The 19,291-nt window shown below is 39.8% G+C and overlaps 1 protein-coding gene across 2 annotated transcripts in view; it reads left to right on the top strand.

Annotated features, from left to right (window-relative positions):
* Window positions 1–16,475: 16,475 nt before the first annotated feature.
* Window positions 16,476–19,291, top strand: part of qtrt1 (queuine tRNA-ribosyltransferase 1) — a 40,728-nt gene continuing 37,912 nt past the window's right edge. For both annotated transcript variants that reach the window (XM_069927533.1, XM_069927532.1), the window contains exons 1-2: window positions 16,476–16,703; window positions 19,038–19,106. In XM_069927533.1, coding sequence (XP_069783634.1) covers window positions 16,485–16,703; window positions 19,038–19,106 — 288 coding nt within the window. In that variant the 5' untranslated portion in view covers window positions 16,476–16,484. The remainder of the gene's footprint in view (window positions 16,704–19,037; window positions 19,107–19,291) is intronic.

Here is a 19,291-nt window from a genome sequence, read left to right as displayed (position 1 = left end):
GGGTTTAATGTATCTTAGATTTTGAACTTTAAATGAATGGGAGGGGAGGTAGGGAGGGTGGGAGGGAAAGAGGGAGGGGGGGAGAAAACAATACTGTATATATTTGAAAAGGAAAATGTATGTATCTTGATCAATGTGGTTTATAGTGTGCAAAATAAATAATTTTAAAAAAATCCATTCTACTCTGTCAAAGGCTTTTTCTGCGTCTAAAGCAACAGCCACTGTTGGCTTCTTATTTCCTTGAACTGCATGAATTAGATTAATAAGTTTACAGACATTATCTGCTGTTTGTCTTTTCTTAATAAATCCAGTTTGATCTTGTTTTACTATATTTGCTACACAGTCGGTCAATCTGTATTTTAATAATTTTGCTATTATCTTATAATCTGAATTAAGTAGAGATATTAGTCTATATGATGCTGGTGTTAATGGATCCTTCCTTGTCTTTGGTATTACTGTAATTATTGCTGTCTTACATGAATCTGGCAAGTTTTGTGTTTCTTCTATCTGGTTAATTACTTCAGGGAGGGGAGGAATTAATAACTCTTTAAATGTTTTATAATATTCTATTAGAAAGTTATCTTCTCTTTTTTTTCTCTTTTTAAACTTTTATGTAAACACTTTCTTAGCCTAGATCACACACAATTTAACAAAGAGGATCAGGATCATCGACATCAGTGTTCTCAACTTCCTCATGGTGTTCCACTGGAGGAGTTTTAGGCCAAATAACTTCCAATTCACTCTGTAATACCTAGGGGAGGTGTTGCCTTCTCCAGAAATATGACCAGTGTTGTTTTTCTTGTCTGCTTTTTCTTTTCTTCATGTTTACGACTGGTTACATCATGTTTTCCGATGGAATCACAAATGACGGACATATAAGCGGTCGGTCATTAAGCAGCTCATACCTGTATCCTTTGAACTTGGTAACGAATAATGAATTCGTTGCCTATCCGCCTCAACTACTGTCCAATCCATAGCTCTATTGGCACATCCATTGGCACAGACTCTGAACTTCCCTGGATTTGAATGTGCTGTGGACCACTATTCTGCAAACGCTGTACTTGTGCCAGAGTGTGCTGTGCATGGTGGATGGCTTGGCAAGCCAGGCTTGGAGTCTGTGTTGACTGCCTATGAGCATAGTCATCTGTCCATTGTACCCGTTAAAAGAATAGTGTCCACTGGAGAACCTCTCGACATAGTTGTTTTCAGTTTCCAATGACCTCGATATTGATGTCTATGAAGTGCACACTAATTTCATTTCTTCCTGGCGGTTGACTTTCCAGTCGCAGCCGTGGTGTGAGAGTGTCGGAAATTCATCTTCTCCAGGCGTTTTATTGTTCGGCTGCTTTTTTAATATATCCTGTACTTACTCTATTTCAAATGGTTTTATCAGTTTGTTTTGTTCCTCTTCTTGCAATTTCAGCAGTTCAGTTTTAGCTAAAAACTCATCTATTTTGTCTTCTTTCCCCTCATTCTCAGTTTGGTATAATTGTTCATAAAATTCTTTAAAGTTCTCATTATGTGTAATTTGTTTGTCCTTTTTCCTTTTTTAAAAAATTTTTTTATTTTCACACCATAAACCACATTAACCATGATACGTACTTTTTCCTTTTCAAATATATACAGTGCCATTTTCTCCCCCCCTCCCTCCTCCCATCCCACCCTCCCCACCTCCCCCCTCCTGTCCATTAAAAGTACAAAATCTAGGATACATTAAACCAGTCAAACAATGTTGTCATTCAATAAAAATAAACAAGAAATTCCACTGAGTCAATTCTTTTCATTTCCTTCTCCTTTCGTTAATCTAGGTAGTGAGTGTCCCCGGTATGTTTTCGCTATTGTGTTCCATGTAAGGCTCCCATATTTGTTCAAATATTTCAATATTATTTCTTAAACTATATGTTATTTTTTCTAATGGAATACATTTATTCATTTCTATATACCATTGTTGTATTTTCAAATTATCTTCCAATTTCCAGGTTGACATAATACATTTTTTTGCTACGGCTAGAGCTATCTTAACAAATCTTTTTTGTGCACCATCCAAATCAATTCCAAATTCTTTGTTTTTTATGTTACTTAGGAGGAAGATCTCTGGATTCTTTGGTATATTGTTTTCTGTAATTTTATTTAATATTTGGTTTAGATCTCCACAAAATTTTTCTACTTTCTCACATGTCCAGATTGCATGAATTGTTGTTCCCATTTCTTTTTTGCATCGAAGACATCTATCAGATACTGTTGGATCCCACTTATTTAACTTTTGAGATGTAATGTATAGCCTGTGTATCCAGTTATATTGTATCATACGTAACCTCGTATTTATTTTATTTCTCATCGTTCCAGAACATAACTTCTCCCATGTTTCCTTTTTTATCTTTATATTTAAATCTTGTTCCCATTTTTGTTTAGTTTTACCATTTGTTTCCTCATTCTCCTTTTCTTGCAGTTTAATATACATATTTGTTATAAATCTTTTGATTATCATTGTATCTGTAATCACATATTCAAAGTTACTTCCCTCTGGTAAACTCAGACTGCTTCCTAATTTGTCCTTCAAGTAGGATCTCAATTGGTAATATGCCAGCACTGTATCTTGAGTTATATTATATTTATCTTTCATTTGTTCAAAGGATAATAATCTATTTCCTGAAAAACAATTTTCTATTCTTTTGATCCCTTTTTTCTCCCATTCTCTAAAGGAAAGGTTATCTATTGTAAAAGGGAGTAACTTATTTTGCGTCAATATTAGTTTTGGTAATTGATAATTTGTTTTATTTCTTTCTACATGAATCTTCTTCCAAATATTGAGTAGATGATGTAATACTGGAGAACTTCTATGTTGTACCAATTTTTCATCCCATTTATATAATATGTGTTCAGGTATCTTTTCCCCTATTTTATCTAATTCTAATCTAGTCCAATCTGGCTTTTCCCTTGTTTGATAAAAATCTGATAGGTATCTTAATTGTCCGGCTCTATAATAATTTTTAAAGTTTGGCAGTTGTAAGCCTCCTTGTTTATACCATTCTGTTAATTTATCTAGTGCTATCCTCGGTTTCCCCCCTTTCCATAAAAATTTCCTTATTATTTTCTTTAACTCCTTGAAGAATTTCTCTGTCAAGTGTATTGGCAATGCCTGAAATAGGTATAATATCCTTGGAAAAATGTTCATTTTAATACAGTTTATCCTTCCTATTAGTGTTAGTGGTAAATCTTTCCAATGCTCTAAATCGTCCTGTAATTTTTTCATTAGTGGATAATAATTGAATTTATATAGTTGGCCGAGATTTTTATTTATTTGTATACCTAGGTATCTTATTGCTTGCATTTGCCATCTGAATGGTGATTCCTTCTTAAATTTTGAGAAATCCGCATTATTCATAGGCATTGCTTCACTTTTATTTACGTTAATCTTGTAACCCGACACTTCTCCATATTCCTTCAATTTCTTATATAATTCTTTTATTGATAGTTCTGGTTCTGTTAAGTATACTATAACATCATCCGCAAATAAACTGATTTTATATTCCTTGTCTTTTATTTTTATCCCTTTTATGTTATTTTCTGTTCTTATCAATTCTGCTAGTGGTTCTATAGCTAACGCGAACAATAAAGGTGATAGTGGGCATCCCTGCCGTGTTGACCTGCTTAAGTTAAATTGCTTTGATAAATATCCATTTACTGTCACTTTCGCCAATGGTCCCTTATATAATGCTTTGATCCAATTAATATACTTCTCTGGTAAACTGAATTTTTGCAATACTTTGAATAAATAATTCCATTCTACTCTGTGAAAGGCCTTCTCTGCGTCTAAAGCAACTGCTACTGTTGGCGCTTTACTCCCTTCTACTGCATGAATTAAGTTAATAAATTTACAAATATTGTCTGTGTGCGTCTTTTTTTAATAAATCCAGTTTGGTCTAGATTTACCATTTTCGGTACATACTCTGCTAATCTGTTTGCTAATAGTTTAGCTATTATGTTATAATCTGTGTTAAGTAAAGATATTGGTCTATATGACGCTGGTACGAGTGGATCTTTCCCTTGCTTAGGTATTACTGTAATTATTGCTGTTTTACATGAATCTGGTAAGCTTTGTGTTTTATCAATCTGGTTGATTACTTCCAGGAGGGGAGGTATTAATAAATCTTTAAATGTTTTATAGAATTCTATTGGAATCCATCCTCTCCTGGTGTTTTACCATTTGGTAATTTTTTTTATTATCTCTTGTATTTCTACTATTCCAAATGGTTCTGTTAATTTAGTTTGTTCCTCTATTTGTAGTTTTGGTATTCAATTTTAGTTAGAAATTCATCTATTTTCCCTTCTTTCCCTTCGTTTTCAGTTTGGTATAATTGTTCATAGAATTCTCTAAAGTTTTCCTTGATCTCATTTGGATTATATGTGATTTGTTTGTCTTTTTTCCTTGATGCCAATGCCATTTTCTTAGCTTGTTCTGTCTTAAGCTGCCATGCTAGAATTTTGTGCCTTTTTTCCCCTAGTTCATAATATTTCTGTTTTGTCTTCATTATATTCTTCTCCACCTTATATGTTTGTAGTGTTTCATATTTTATTTTTTTTATCTGCCAATTCTCTTCTTTTAGTTGTATCTTCCTTCATTGCTAATTCTTTTTCTATATTTACTATTTCCCTTTCCAACTGCTCTGTTTCCTGATTATAGTCCTTCTTCATCTTGGTTACATAACTTATTATTTGCCCGCTAATGAACGCTTTCATTGCATCCCATAGTATAAATTTATCTTTCACTGATTCCGTGTTTATTTCAAAATACATTTTAATTTGTCTTTCAATTAATTCTCTAAAATCCTTCCTTTTGAGTAACATGGAGTTTAATCTCCATCTATACATTCTTGGAGGGATGTCCTCTAACTTTACTGTCAATATTAAGGGTGAATGGTCCGATAATATTCTAACTTTATATTCTGTTTTTCTTACTCTATCTTGCATACGAACTGATAACAAAAATAGGTCTATTCTTGAGTATGTTTTATGTCTAGCCTTTTCCTTTGGGTGTTGTTTCCTCCATATATCCAAAAGTTGCATTTCTTGCATCGATTTAGTTATAAATTTGGTTTCTTTGTTCTTTCTGTTAATTTTTTTCCCAGTTTTGTCCATATTTGAATCCAAATTCAGGTTGAAATCCCCTCCTATTAATATGTTCCCTTGCGTATCTGCTATCTTCAAAAAAATATCTTGCATAAACTTTTGATCTTCTTCGTTAGGTGAATATACATTGAGTAGATTCCAAAACTCTGAATATATCTGACATTTTATCATTACATATCTCCCTGCTGGATCTATTATTTCCTCTTCTATTTTAATTGGCATATTTTTACTAATTAATATAGCTACTCCTCTTGCTTTTGAATTATACGACGCTGCTGTTACGTGTCCTACCCAATCTCTCTTTAATTTCTTGTGCTCCAATTCAGTTAAATGCTTTTCTTGCACAAATGCTATATCAATTTTTTCTTTTTTCAGTAAATTTAGCAGTTTCTTCCTTTTAATTTGGTTATGTATTCCGTTAATATTTAAAGTCATATAGTTCAGCGTAGCCATTTTATACTTTGTTTTTCTTCCCTTTCCGTTTCTCCATCATTACCTTTCCTTCTTATCCATTTCTGCTTTCTTGTTTGGAACACTTTATAAGACAACATTTCTAAAACATCAAACATTTTCCCTATTCTCCTATTTAAAACTTCTTTAACCCCAATGTCCCCTCCCCCTCCTGAGTTGTCCTTTATCCCTTGTCGGACAACCACATCTCCCCTCTCCATTTGGATTTGCGAATTCACTCACAAACGTCAGCTGATTTTGCAGTGACCGTAACTCCTCCCCACCCAGCCCCCCCAGAAAAGATTTCAATTTTCATATGTAACAAAGGTCACTCTTTTAATTCCCTCCTTATTCCCTCTATTCCATTTCCCTCCCTTATTAATTCTTGTCTATACTCTATATATTTTCCTCTAAATACAGATACATTCATGTATTCACACTATATACATACATACATATACCCCTTTACACACATACATATAGATCGTGGTCATTTTTACTCTTATTACATGTCTTCATCTCTCTGCTTGTTTTGTAGTTGTTCTGCAAATTTCCTTGCTTCCTCTGGATCCGAGAATAGTCTGTTTTGTTGCCCTGGAATAATTATTTTAAGTACCGCTGGGTACCTTAACATAAATTTATATCCTTTTTTCCATAAGATCGTTTTCGCTGTATTGAACTCCTTCCTCTTCTTCAGGAGTTCAAAACTTATGTCTGGATAGAAAAAATTTTTTTGACCTTTGTATTCCAGTGGCTTTTTGTCCTCTCTTACTTTCTTCATTGCTTTCTCCAATATATTTTCTCTTGTTGTATATCTTAAGAATTTTACTAAAATGGATCTTGGTTTTTGCTGCGGTTGTGGTTTCGGGGCTAAAGTTCTATGTGCCCTCTCTATTTCCATTTCTTCCTGTAATTCTGGTCTTCCCAGGACCCTGGGGATCCAATCTTTTATAAATTCTCTCATATTCTTGCCTTCTTCATCTTCCTTAAGGCCCACTATCTTTATATTATTTCTTCTATTATAGTTTTCTGTCATATCTATCTTCTGAGCTAACAGCTCCTGTGCTTCCTTTGCTTTTTAATTAGATTCTTCTAATTTCTCTTTTAAGTCTTTTACTTCCATATCTACAAATGTTTCTCATTTTTCCATATTTTCCACTCTTTTTGCCAATTCTGATATGGCCACTTCCATTTTATTCATTCTTTGTTCTGCATTCTTAATTCTTCTTTTTATCTCATCAAATTCTTGTAATTGCCATTGTTTCACTGATTCCATATATTCTTTAAAAAATGATACATCCATTGTCTTGCCTTTCTCTTCTTCTTCCACTTCTTTCTGTTCTTCTTCTTCTTCTTCCTCTGGATTGACCATCTGTTGTTTCCTTGTTTCCTTTTTACCCTCTTCTTTCTTGTTGTCATTATTGTCTGTGTTCTGCACCTGCTGCTGTGCTGCATGTGTCTCTCTCAGCTGTGGAGATTGACTCCGCAGCTGTTCCCCCCTCCCGTCAATGTGTTTTTTTTCATGCGCGGTTGCGCACTTTTACTCAGCTCTGCGAGCCATTTTTGTAGTCCCGAGCCCGGGACCTCCATTGACCTGTGGGAGCGGGCCTCTCTCTCCGCGGCGGGCCTCTTCGGACAGGTAAGGCCTTCACCTTCTTCTTCCGACGTCTTTCCTTCTTCTTTTCTTTCTGTTGTTTTTGGTTTTTCTTCGCTGCCATTTTCTTCACACTTTTATTTTCACTTTGTTTTGGTTTTTAAGTTTGTGCCTTTGCTTTTTCTCTATCTTTTTTTAATTTTTCTGGAGAGGGCTGGAGTTCCCCTACCGGCCACTACTCCATCACGTGACTCCTCCCCTGTCCTTTTTCCTTGATGCCAATACAGTTCTTTTAGCTTGTTCTGTTTTAAGTTGCCAGGCTAACATTTTATGTGTTTTTTCTCCCAGTTCGTAATACATTTGTTTTATTTTCATTATGTTCTTCTCCAGCTTGTACATTTGTAATGTTTTGTTTTTTTTTGTCCGCCAATTCTCTCTTTTTAATTATATCATCCCTTTTTACTAGTTCCTTTTCTGTACTTACTCTCTCCCTTTCCAACTGCTCTATTTCCCGATTGTAGTCCTTTTTAATCTTAGTTACATAACCTATTATCTGCCCTCTAATGAAGGCTTTCATTGCGTCCCATAATATAAATTTGCCTTTCACTGATCCTGTGTTTATTTCAAAATATGTTTTAATTTGGAGTTCAATAAACTCTCTAAATTCCTGTCTTTTAAGTAGCATGGAGCTAAAATAACTCCATCTTTATGTTCTTGGTGGGATGTTCTCCAGTTCTATTGCTAATAACAGGGGTGAATGATCAATAGTAATCTAGCTTTATATTCAATTTTCCTAACTCTCCCTTGAATATGGGCCGACAACAAAAACATATCAATCATTGAGTATGTTTTATGCTTACTTGAATAATATGAGTATTCCTTCTCTCTTGGGTGCTGCCTCCTCCATATATTCATAAGTTTCATTTCCTGCATTGAGTTACCCATAAGTTTGGCCACTTTATTCTTTTTACTAGTCTTTTGTCCAGTTTTATCCAACATTAGATCCAAATTAAGGTTAAAATCCCCTCCTATCAATATATTTCCTTGTGTATCTACAATCTTCAAAAAAAATCCTGCATAAAATTTTGATCCTCCTTATTAGGTGCATATATATTGAGCAAATTCCAAAATTCTGAGTATATCTGACACTTTATCATTACATACCTCCCTGCTGGATCTATTATTTCCTCCTCTATTTTGATTGGTACATTTTAATTAATTAATATATCTACACCTCTAGCTTTTGAATTATATGATGCTGCCACTACGTGTCCACCCAGTCTCTCTTTAATTTGTTTTGTTCCACTTCAGTTAGATGTGTTTCCTGCACAAGTGCTATATCTATTTTTTCTTTTTTCAGTAAATTTAATAGCCTCTTCCTTTTAATTGGGTTATGTATTCCATTAATGTTTATAGTCATATAGTTACCACCATCCACTTTTTCCCCATTTTCATCTCTCAGTTTTCCCTTTTTAAACTTAATGTATGACAACACATTTAAAACATAAAATAATTACAACAACTCCCACATCCAATATTACCTTAACCACAAAGGCACCCCCCCGTCTCTGAGTTGTCCCTTATCCCCTGCCCCGCAACCACAACTCCCCTTTCCATTTGGATTGCGATCCTGTTCGCAAGCGTCATCTGATTTCGCAGTGACGGTTACTCTCTCCCCCCCAAACCCCCCCAAGAAAACACTTTTTTTACACATATAACAAAGCTCTCCCTTTTTTCCCCTTCCTTCCTTCCCTTCTCTTTTACTTCTTTAGTTCTTTACATATACATTGTTTTTACATCTTTATATATACTTTATCACCGTTCTTCATTCTTATTTACATCTCTTCATCTCTCCTTCTGTCCTGAAAATGTTCTGCAAATTCTTGTGCTTCCTCCGGATCCGAGAACAGTCTGTTTTTCTCCCCGGGGATAAATATTTTAAGCACAGCTGGATGTCTTAACACAAATTTATAACCTTTTTTTCCATAGGATCGATTTTGCTGTATTAAACTCCTTCCTCTTCTTTAAGAGTTCAAAACTTGTGTCTGGGTAAAAAAATATTTTTTGACCATTGTATTCGAATGGTTTATTATCTTCTCTAATTTTATTCCTTGCCTGCTCCAGTATATTATCTCGTCGTATATCTCAAAATTTTACTAAGATGGATCTTGGTTTTTGGTTTCGGAGCTAGTGTTCTGTGTGCCCTTTCTATATCCATTCCTTCTTGCATTTTTGTCATTTCCAGGACTTTCGAGATCCATTCTTTTATAAATTCCTTCATATCTGTGCTGCCTTCATCTTCCTTGAGGCCCACTATTTTTATTATGTTGTTTTGCCTACTATAATTTTCCAACAAATCAATTTTCTGAGCTAACAACTCTTGTGTCTCTTTAATTTTTTTGTCACTTTCTTCCAATTTTCCTCAAGTCATTTTACTTCCATTTCTACAGCCATTTCTCGTTCTTTCACATTTTCTACTCTTTTCCCTATTTCTGTCATGACTAGTTCTAATCTTTGCATTTTATCTTCTGTTCTTTTCATTTTTCTTTTAATTTCATTAAATTCTAATGCTCTCATTTTTTCTTCAAAAAAAGCTTTATCTATATTCTGTCCATCTGTTTTACCTTCTATTTCTCTGTGAAGATCTTCATCTTCTTCTTTGTCTATACCTGTGTTTGTGTCTTCTTCTTCTCTTTGTATCTGTGTCTCTTCTGATTTTCCTGATGAGTTGCTTGTCTCAATTTGTTGGGTCTCTTCTTGCTGGGTCCCTTGCTGTTGGTCCTCTCCTTCTGAGCTGCTCATCTGTCAGGCCTCCTGCTGCTGCTCCTCTTACTGTTCAGCCCGTCGACTTTCTCTCTCACCTGGTACTTCACTCCCTCTCTTGCCACCTTTCTCATCTTCCAGCTGAGAGGCCTGGTGTCAGGTGTCCCTCAGCTGAGCCCCCCTCCTGTTGGTGTTTTCCTTTACCTTAGATTGTTGACTGCTCATGTGCAACTCCTCGCGCATGCGCAGTTGCGCACTTTTGCTTGGCTCAGAGAGCCATTTTTGCAGTCCACCAGTTGGGGAGTTGCGAGTCTGCAGGGCCAACACCAACCTCGGAGATCGGGCTTTCTTCGCCACCATAGCTCCCTGTTCCTTCATGCAGGTCAGGCCTTCTCCTTTCTTTTCCGGTGTCTTTTCTTCTTTTTTTTTCCCCGTTGTTTTTACTTTTTCCTTCTTAGGTGCCATCTTTTTTCTCTTCTCTGAAACTTTATCTTTTATTTCTTATATTTTATATTTGTTGAACTTTGTCTCTTCTTGACACTTTTTCTTTTTTTCTAGAGAGGGCTGGTTTTACCCTATTGGCCACTACTCCATCACGTGACTCCTCAATGGCGGTGTAGCCTTGAAGGGCCAAATGGTCTACTCCTACACCTATTTTCTATGTTACTATGAATCTCAACACCTGTGTGTTTCTTCAACTGCAAAATCCCTCACTGGTCAGCCCACCATGGTCACTGTCCCACCGGTCGTCTCCTCTGCTTTTTCTCGAATGAGGGGGGGTGCTCTTCCCCATTTTCTGGTGCTCTGCACCAGTCCTCTACTTCCTGGGAATCTATATAATGTGAAAGTCATCTGCAGGGTCTTAATGAAGAAAGTGTGTGGACACCATGGTTGAAGTAAAAACAATGCTGGAGAAACTCAGCAGTCGAACCATGTACTTTATGTAGATAGCAAAGATACATAACCAAGATTTTGGGCTTGAGCCCTTCATCAAGGTATGAACAAAATGTAGGCAAGCTCACAAACAAAAATGTTTCTTTGTCTTTGCTATATACAATACATTTGACCTGATAAGTTTATCCAGAATTATATTTTTTCTACTCTGTCAGTGCCTGAAGACTTTCATGCTTTACTTATTAATCTTTGAGACATATGTAAGAAATTAGCAATAGCAGGTGGGAGGGGGGGGGGGAATGATAATTCCATTGTGCAACACAGAAACACCCTGCAGAAACTCAGTTCTAGATCTTGTTTTTCCACTCACATATCACATTAAGTATTCTCTTACTTAACGCATCCTCCACAGTGCTCTGTGCTTGGTGAGGAATTACTTAAGATGGCACGTGAGAGGAAAAATAAAGGTTTAGAACCACTGATATAGGAAGGAAAGGGTAAGCAACGTTTTGAGCCTGAGCCCTTCATCATGAGCAAAAAGCAGACAGGCAGCTGAATAAAAAGATGGGGGAGGTGTGGGGGGGGGGGGAGGAGAAAGTAGCAGGGGGAGGTGTTGTTAATAGCAGACTGAATGCTGTTTCTGGGAACCGACTGCTTTTATTGAAGTACCTTTACATAGCAAACAAACATATACAAGAAACATTTTTTTGTTTGGGTGCCTGCCTACAGTATACTCATACTTTAAAGAAGGGCTCAAGCCCAAAATATTATGTATCTATCTTTGCTATATAAAGTACACTGTCTGACCTGCTGAGTTTCTCCAGCTTTGTGTTTTTATTTCAACTATAGTGTCTGCAGACATTTGTGTTTTATCTCTTGTCTTGAACTCAAGAACAAAATAATTGCTGAGTTTCAACATAATTCTGAGATTGAAAATAATTGTTTCCTGATACTCATCCCAACACTATTCTTCGTGCTAGTCCTTGCTGCTCTTCCTTCCCCCATGCCCCTACTTCTTTCCATGGCCCCTACTGTAGTATCTACTTCTTCCCTTTCTCCTTGTATCCTCCTCTCCCTGATCCACAGTTTAATTTGAATTGATTTAGATTTATTGTCAGAGTACATACATGACATCACGTACAACCCTGCAATTCTTTTTCCTGTGGGCCAGACAGAATTACCACTTGGAGAACTGGAGATGACCCTGGGATGGTGATCTTGGCTGCAGACCAGCAAGAGGGTCTGCTGCTGAAAAACGCACAGGTGACGGGCGGGCTGTTGGTGACTCGAGGTGAGGTATCCACACGGGCTGCTGGTGTCTTCGGTTAAAGGACTCGCACCAGGCTGCGGATGGCTGGAACTGGCTGATGGGGGTGTCAGGTATTGGAGCCAGGACATAAGAGGATGCTGGAGATTTCCCCACCGTGTCGGAGGTATGCATCTTGAGCTCGGGTTGCCGATTTTTTGGACTGGTTGTGGAGGCTGAAGGAGCTCAGGAGGAGAAGTCATGGACACTCAGTGACCCTGGGGGGTCTCTTTTGCTTCTCTTTCTCTGGCTGTGAGGGAAACTGGGCAATTTTTGCTGATAGTGATTCTTTGTCTGCCTGAATAAAGGAAATTTCATGCAATATCACATTTTATTACATGCTAATAAAATAATCTTGAATCTTAAATCTTATTGGTAATGCAAAAAATTGTACCTCCTAATGACCAACCCATTCTTTTCTTGTCCTTTCTTCTTCTCCCCCATTTACTAAATTCTTCCTCTCACCCCTTTTATCCTCCTCCTTACCCTAACCTACTAGTAGGATAATAGGGCCGAATTGGCCTGTTCTGTGCTGTAAGTGGTTATATGGTTATATGGTTACTATAATCCTTCTACCCCTTCAATCTCCCATCATCACCATTCTTCCCTCACATTACCCAGATATCTCAGTTCCTCCGAGTGTTTCCTTATGCCTCAAAGGATGCCATTCGATCCATCAAGTTTGTGCCCACCCAGAGCACATCCTCCCCTCCCTCCCTTGATTCTCCCTAATGCCCACTTACAAAGTCCTAATTTACAGTGGTGAGTTAAATGGGGAATGTAAAGCACTGCAAAAGGTAGTGGACACAGCCCAGGACATCACAGGCAAAACACTCCCCACCTTCGAGAACATCTACAGAGAATGCTGCCTTTGCAGAACAGCAGTGATCATCAAAGATTCACACCACCAAGCATATGCTCTGTTCTTGCTGCTACCATCAGGAAAGAGGTTATAGATACAGATTTATTGTCAGAGTATATACATGACATCACATAAGATTCTTCTTTCCTGCAGACGTGGCAGAATTACCACTAATTGGTAGTGCAAAAAATATACTGTACACATCATAAACATGTAAACAAAGAACTGTAATAGATAACGAATGTAAACAAACTGACTGCAAAGAGAACAAAGTGCAGAAGTAAGAGTCCTTAAATGAGTCTATGATTGAGTTTGGCTTTGCAGAGCTTAATGGCGAAGGGGTAGCAGCTGTTGCTGAACCTGGTGGTGCGAGTCTTGTGGCAGCAGCAAGAACAGAGCGTGTGGTGAGGGTCTTTGATGATTGCTGCTACTCTCCAATGGCAGCGTTCCCTGTGGATGTACTCAATAGTGGGGAGAATTTTGCCTGTGATGTCCTGGGCTGCATCCACTACCTTTTGGAGGGCTCTATGCTCAGGGGTAATGATGTTTCCATACCAGACTGTGATGTAGCCAGTCAGTACACTTTCCACCACACCTCGATAGAAATTTGCTAGGGTTTCTGGTGTTGTACCAAACCTCTGCAAACTCCTGAAGAAGTAGAGGTGCTGATGTGCTTTCTTTACAATGCCATAAATGAGTTGGGTTCAGGAAAGTTCCTCTGAGATAGTGACTCCCAAGCACTGAAATTTCTTCACCCTCTCCACCTCTGATCCCTCAATGATCACTGGATTGTACACCTCTGGCTTTCCTTTCCTTAAGACAGCTCCTTAGTTTTGGTAACATTGAGTGCAAGATTGTTGTTGGTGCATCTTTAAAGCCAAGGGCTCAATCTCCATCCTGTATGCTGATTCATCCCCTTCCTTTATAGGTGCCACAAGACTCACACCCCTTGGTTCAGGAACAATATCAGACTCCTCATCGTCAAACTCAATCAGGGACTCATTTAAGGAATCTTAGTTTTGCACTTCATTTAATCTTTTTTCACTCTGTATTGCAAAGTCACTTTGTTTAGATTTATTTATGTGTACATTAAGTCAGTTCTTTGTTTGCACTACCATTAAGTGGTAATTCTGCGACGCCTGCAAGAAAATGCATCTCAGGGTTGTATGTGATGTCATGTATGTACTCTGACAATAAATCTGAAATATAAACTGCCAAGCAGCACATCTTTGCAGTGTGGACTGAAGTTTGAACACCTTGGGGAGTTTTATTTTTTATTAATTTAGACATACAGCATGGTAACAGGCCATTCCATCCCACCTATTAACCTTCACCCCACAGTACGTTTCCCATCGGGAAAAACCCACACAGACACGGGGAGAATGTACAAACTCCTTACAGACAGCATGGGATTTGAACCCCTGTCCCGATCACTGGCGCTGTAAAGTGTTGTGCTAACCACGACACCAACTGTGGTGCAGTTCCCAGAGATCAAAGTAAAAACTGAACACACACCTTCCCCTGCTTCTTTCAAACCCCTTATACCCACTTACCCTATCTCCTTTCCTCCTCCACTGTCATCGATATTCTTCCCCAACCATCCCTCCCTCCTACTTGTGATCCAACTCACCCTCACTTCCAACCAAGCACTTACCCACTTCCATCCACTCACTTACTTGCCCTCTCACCTTTTAACCCTCACATTTCTTTCTTTCCTCACCCTTTCCCCTTCCTCATTGACCTCCTGTCCTCAGCCTCTATTGCGCTCTGCGTTATCACTTCCCACCTCCACCTCCACTTTCCCTCACAATATCTGCAAAGTTTAGAGGTTTGGTGAATATTGCAAATACTCAGCAGCGTAAGGTGGGTGTCCAAATGTGATTAAAACAACACAGTAAATGCTGGAGGAACTCAGCCGATCTCTCAGCGACCATAGGAGGTAAAAATATATTACTGAAGTTTCAGGCCTGAGCCCTTCTTCAAGGAATAAGCAAGGAATAAGCAAAAAATAAGAAAACTCAGAGTAGAGACAGTGCTGGCCAGAGGAGGAGTCAAGACCAACATAAGGTGTTATTTGGATATTGTAATGGATACTGGAATGTGAGAAGTCAAGCAAGTGCTAATTAAGGATGAAGTATTATGGGTTAACTTAAGGTGAAGGGATACTGGAATGTGAGGAGTCAAGCAAGTGCTAATTAAGGATGAAGTATTATGGGTTAACTTAAGGTGAAGGGATACTGGAATGTGAGGAGTCAAGCAAGTGCTCATTAGAAATGAAGTATTATGGGTTAAATCAGGGTGAAGGGATGCTGAAATGGGAGGAAGGGTTAGGAAGGGTATAAAAGTATAATAAAATAAGGATCTTCAAAACAGGATAGCAAGTAAATAGCTTTAGCAAGTCTTGGGGATTGATTAATGAGTAAAGAACAAAGACATGATATTTCCTGGCTAACAAGTTTGCAGGAAGGCACATAAACTGATAAGAAGTTAGAATCCACGTGGGCGGAATTACCTAATGCTAAACCAATCCAGGAGGCAGAAGAATGTTAAGGGGAAGGTATATCTGTACTGAAATGAAATGTATAAAAGTTGGGTCTGCCTCAGTATCTGTGTATATTCCCAGGGTAAGGGGAAGCACCCAACTTTGCATTGTTGTAATAGTATAATAAAAGTTCTTTGTTCTCAATTTTTGTCTCAAGCAAATTCTGTGAAGGTACTTCTGTTTCTCACAGATATGATAAAGGGAGAGGTGAGAATTGATTTTTGTGTGCATGAAGAGAGACAGAGCTGGGAGAAGGGTGGGGAAGATGTGAGGGGGGTGGGGGTGGGGTTTATTGAAATGCAGATCCATATTAATGCCACACAGTTTGAGGGTGGTCTCAATCTGGCAGTGCATGACATAAGACAAGGCTGGCTAGGTGAAGAGTCCAGGCCAACAAAAGATTAATTGGATCTGATAATAGGAAAAACATGGCTGTGGAAGCGAGTCTGGGTGAGAACATAGTCGTAGAGCTTGAGAGCAATGGGGAGTGCAGCTGGGGAGCAGAAGGGAGGAGAACTTCTTCAGGGTAGCATTCCTTGAAGACAATACATCCTGATTTCAATCCAATGGTGAAGATTCCTGCCTTTGACCTGTCGCACACTATGGAAGCTACCAAATTAGATCCCAGCACCATGCTCTCATCTAAAATATAGGATGCTTATAAGGAGGTGAAAGATCCACCATAGTTTTATTGAAGGGCAGGAAGAAACTTCTGAGTCTTAGCCACTGCAAGCCCTTTAATGCTCTAGGGGTTATAAAGAATGTGACCAGCATCAAGTTATGGACCATGTTCTATTCTCTGCACGAATTAAGAATGCAAGTAAAGCGATAAATTCCCTTTTCTGGCTTAAAACTGGATATCTTCAGTGCAATGAACCATTCAACACGAGGTCGTGGGCTGTGGGTTTCCGTTGTCATGGTAGCGGCAGTTTCCGTTTCCGGTATGAGCATGGCGGCTCCCCTCTGCGTTCTCAGCCGTGTCGAGTGCCCGGTGACTCGGGCTCGACTCTGCCGCCTGCAGCTGCCGCACCAGGTGGTGGACACGCCGGTGTTCATGCCGGTCGGCACCCAGGGCACGCTGAAGGGCATCGCGGCGTCGCAGCTGGAGGCACTCGGTTGTCAAATCTGCCTGGGCAACACGTATCACCTGGGCATGCGGCCGGTAAGAGGGCCGGAATGGGACAGAGACCCAGTGGGATGAATGCAAGTAGCCAGCAGGCCCTGGCCGAGGGGGGGGGTGGGGGGTGGGGGGTGGTGTGGGAGTGGAAGTGGGAGTGGGGGGGGGTGTGGGAGTGGGGGGGGGGTGTGGGAGTGGGGGGGGGTGTGGGAGTGGGGGGGGTGTGGGAGTGGGGGGGGGGTGTGGGAGTGGGGGGGGGTGTGGGAGTGGGGGGGGGGAGTGGGAGTGGGGGGGGTGTGGGAGTGGGGGGGGGTGTGGGAGTGGGGGGGGGTGTGGGAGTGGGGGGGGGTGTGGGAGTGGGGGGGGGGTGTGGGAGTGGGGGGGTGTGGGAGTGGGGGGGGGTGTGGGAGTGGGGGGGGTGTGGGGAGAGATGGTGGGGTAAGGAGTCAGGAGGGCCGGGGGTGGGGGGGAGGAAGGAATCAGGAGGGCCGGGGGTTGGGGGAAAGGAGTCAGGAGGGCCGGGGGTGGGGGGGGAAGGAGCCAGGAATTGGGATGGTGCGGGGCAGGGGGAAGGAGTTTAACAGGTGAGTGGTTGGATGGATTCTCGGGGGGTAGTGGAGTCTGATCCTAATCAGATGCTGGAGGAAGTGAAGGAGCTGTTGAGTGCAGTGAGAAGATGTGGAGGTCCAGTCACAGGCCAGTCCAGTGGTCATTGTACGCAAATTCAAAACATTTAGGTACTTCTGAATTTTGCATTTGATTCTGTCAGATCTTAACCCTCCATCTTCTCCTCCTGTCGCCTTTTCCCCCAACTATCTTCATTCTGTGCTTCCTAATTGTCAAGCCATCCAGAATTCGAATGGCTCTCTTTAAAACAAATCTTCCAGATTCCTTCATAACCTCCTCTGTTTCAAGGGAAACAATGTCCAGTCTTTCCACAGAACCAAAATTCATCATCCCTGGTATAATTTAGTAATCCACCCCTTACACTAAAGCATTTACAATTTGCTTGCAGCCAAAATGCATTGCAATACACAATATCAGTTCTTTATAAATGTTCATTATTAGCTCCTTTTCTAATTTATCACTCCAGCAATAAAGCACAGATCCTTTGTACATATTGAACCACACTTTCAAACTTTGGAAGTGTACTTAAATAACAATCTCACTTGGTTACTTGTCTCTGTTCTTGTATGTCTTGCAGAAGAGTGGCCTCAGGTTTTATATTGCCTATCCTTGATATTCCTGCATTCAGTACTCATATATGAACTCATGTAATCTTCAATACTGTGTCACAGTCAACAGCCCCCTTTGGCAAGTGTTTTCTATTTAACTGGTGTAAAAGTTGGCCCCACTATTTTTGGCCTAAGCCAACCTCCTGATGCTCCACCCATGGATCTTTGTTCCGACCACCCTCTCACTTGGGCTCCCGATGCTTTGAAAGATGCAGGTACAGGTTGTACCTATTTAATCTGGTGCTCTTTGGTCTGGCAACTCCCATGGTCTAGCACATTTTAAATCTGCTGCCATTAGTACAAATATCTTACTGACAGTGTGGGATTTGAATCTTGGACCCAATCGCTTGCGCTGTAAAGGCATTGCGGTAACTGCTATGTTAATCATGCCGCTCCACAGTATTACTTCCTGCTTTAAGCTTTGTTCCACCTTTGATATGTTTATATAGGTGAAATTCCCTTAGAGGTGAATTTTAGTTTTCCGGCATTTTCTGTGGTTCTGCAATGGCCAGGTCCCAATGTCACTGGATTAAAGAGGTACAACCTGTACTTGCAGCAGTCAAAAGTATGACCCATGTAAAAATCAAAACCCCTCTCAAGTTTGACCTAAAAAATTGGTCCAAAAAATTTGACTATTACCCGAGTATATACAGTACTTTACATGACATTTCACCTGCCATCCACTGCTCCTATTTATTCTCATGTCTTTTACCATTTGCTTCACAGTGCACTATGCTTTCAAGCTTTCTGTCATCTGAAGAATTGGTGGCTGTGAGGATGGGTCTGTTGTAAAGACAGCAAGGGCTGAGGGCAAGTCAGAGAGAGTGAGGATAGGTGGGGAAACTGTGGGCATAGGTCAGAAAGAGGTGAGTGAAATTGGAGAAGTGGCTGACTGACCAGGTGGTGGGTTCTGGGAATTGTTGGGAAGGAAAGAGACCTGGGCACAGGTTGCAAGACTATAGGGAGAGAGAGAGAGAAGGTGGCAATGGAGAATAAAAGTTGCCTCTTCTCACCCCCCCTCCCCCCCAGCTGCCTTTGCCAAATACCTGCAAACTGGGTTTTGGGGACCAGAGCTGGAGCTGGCACTTGCTGCCCTCTAGGCCTGGGATCAAGACCTGGCTGTCTAATTGGTTTCTACTTGCAGGGATCAGATCTGATTGCAAAAGCAAACGGGCTACATGGTTTCATGAATTGGAGCAGAGCCTTGCTGACGGTGAGAGTATATTTAACAGCAGAAAAAAATTGTGTTTTAAATAACTATTTCTAACTGTAGTAGTTTTTGCTATCATTGCCTCTCATTCGAAATTGCATGATTCACAGACTAACGCCCACATGGTTGACCTCCTACTTTTCTGCTAATCACTTAACAAATGGAGCATTAACTGATTATCAGTCTCT

Source organism: Narcine bancroftii, chromosome 3, assembly GCF_036971445.1.
Source record: "Narcine bancroftii isolate sNarBan1 chromosome 3, sNarBan1.hap1, whole genome shotgun sequence".
NCBI lineage: Eukaryota > Metazoa > Chordata > Chondrichthyes > Torpediniformes > Narcinidae > Narcine > Narcine bancroftii.
Note: the sequence above shows the minus strand (reverse complement) of the source record. Positions and strands in the feature narration are given on the sequence as shown.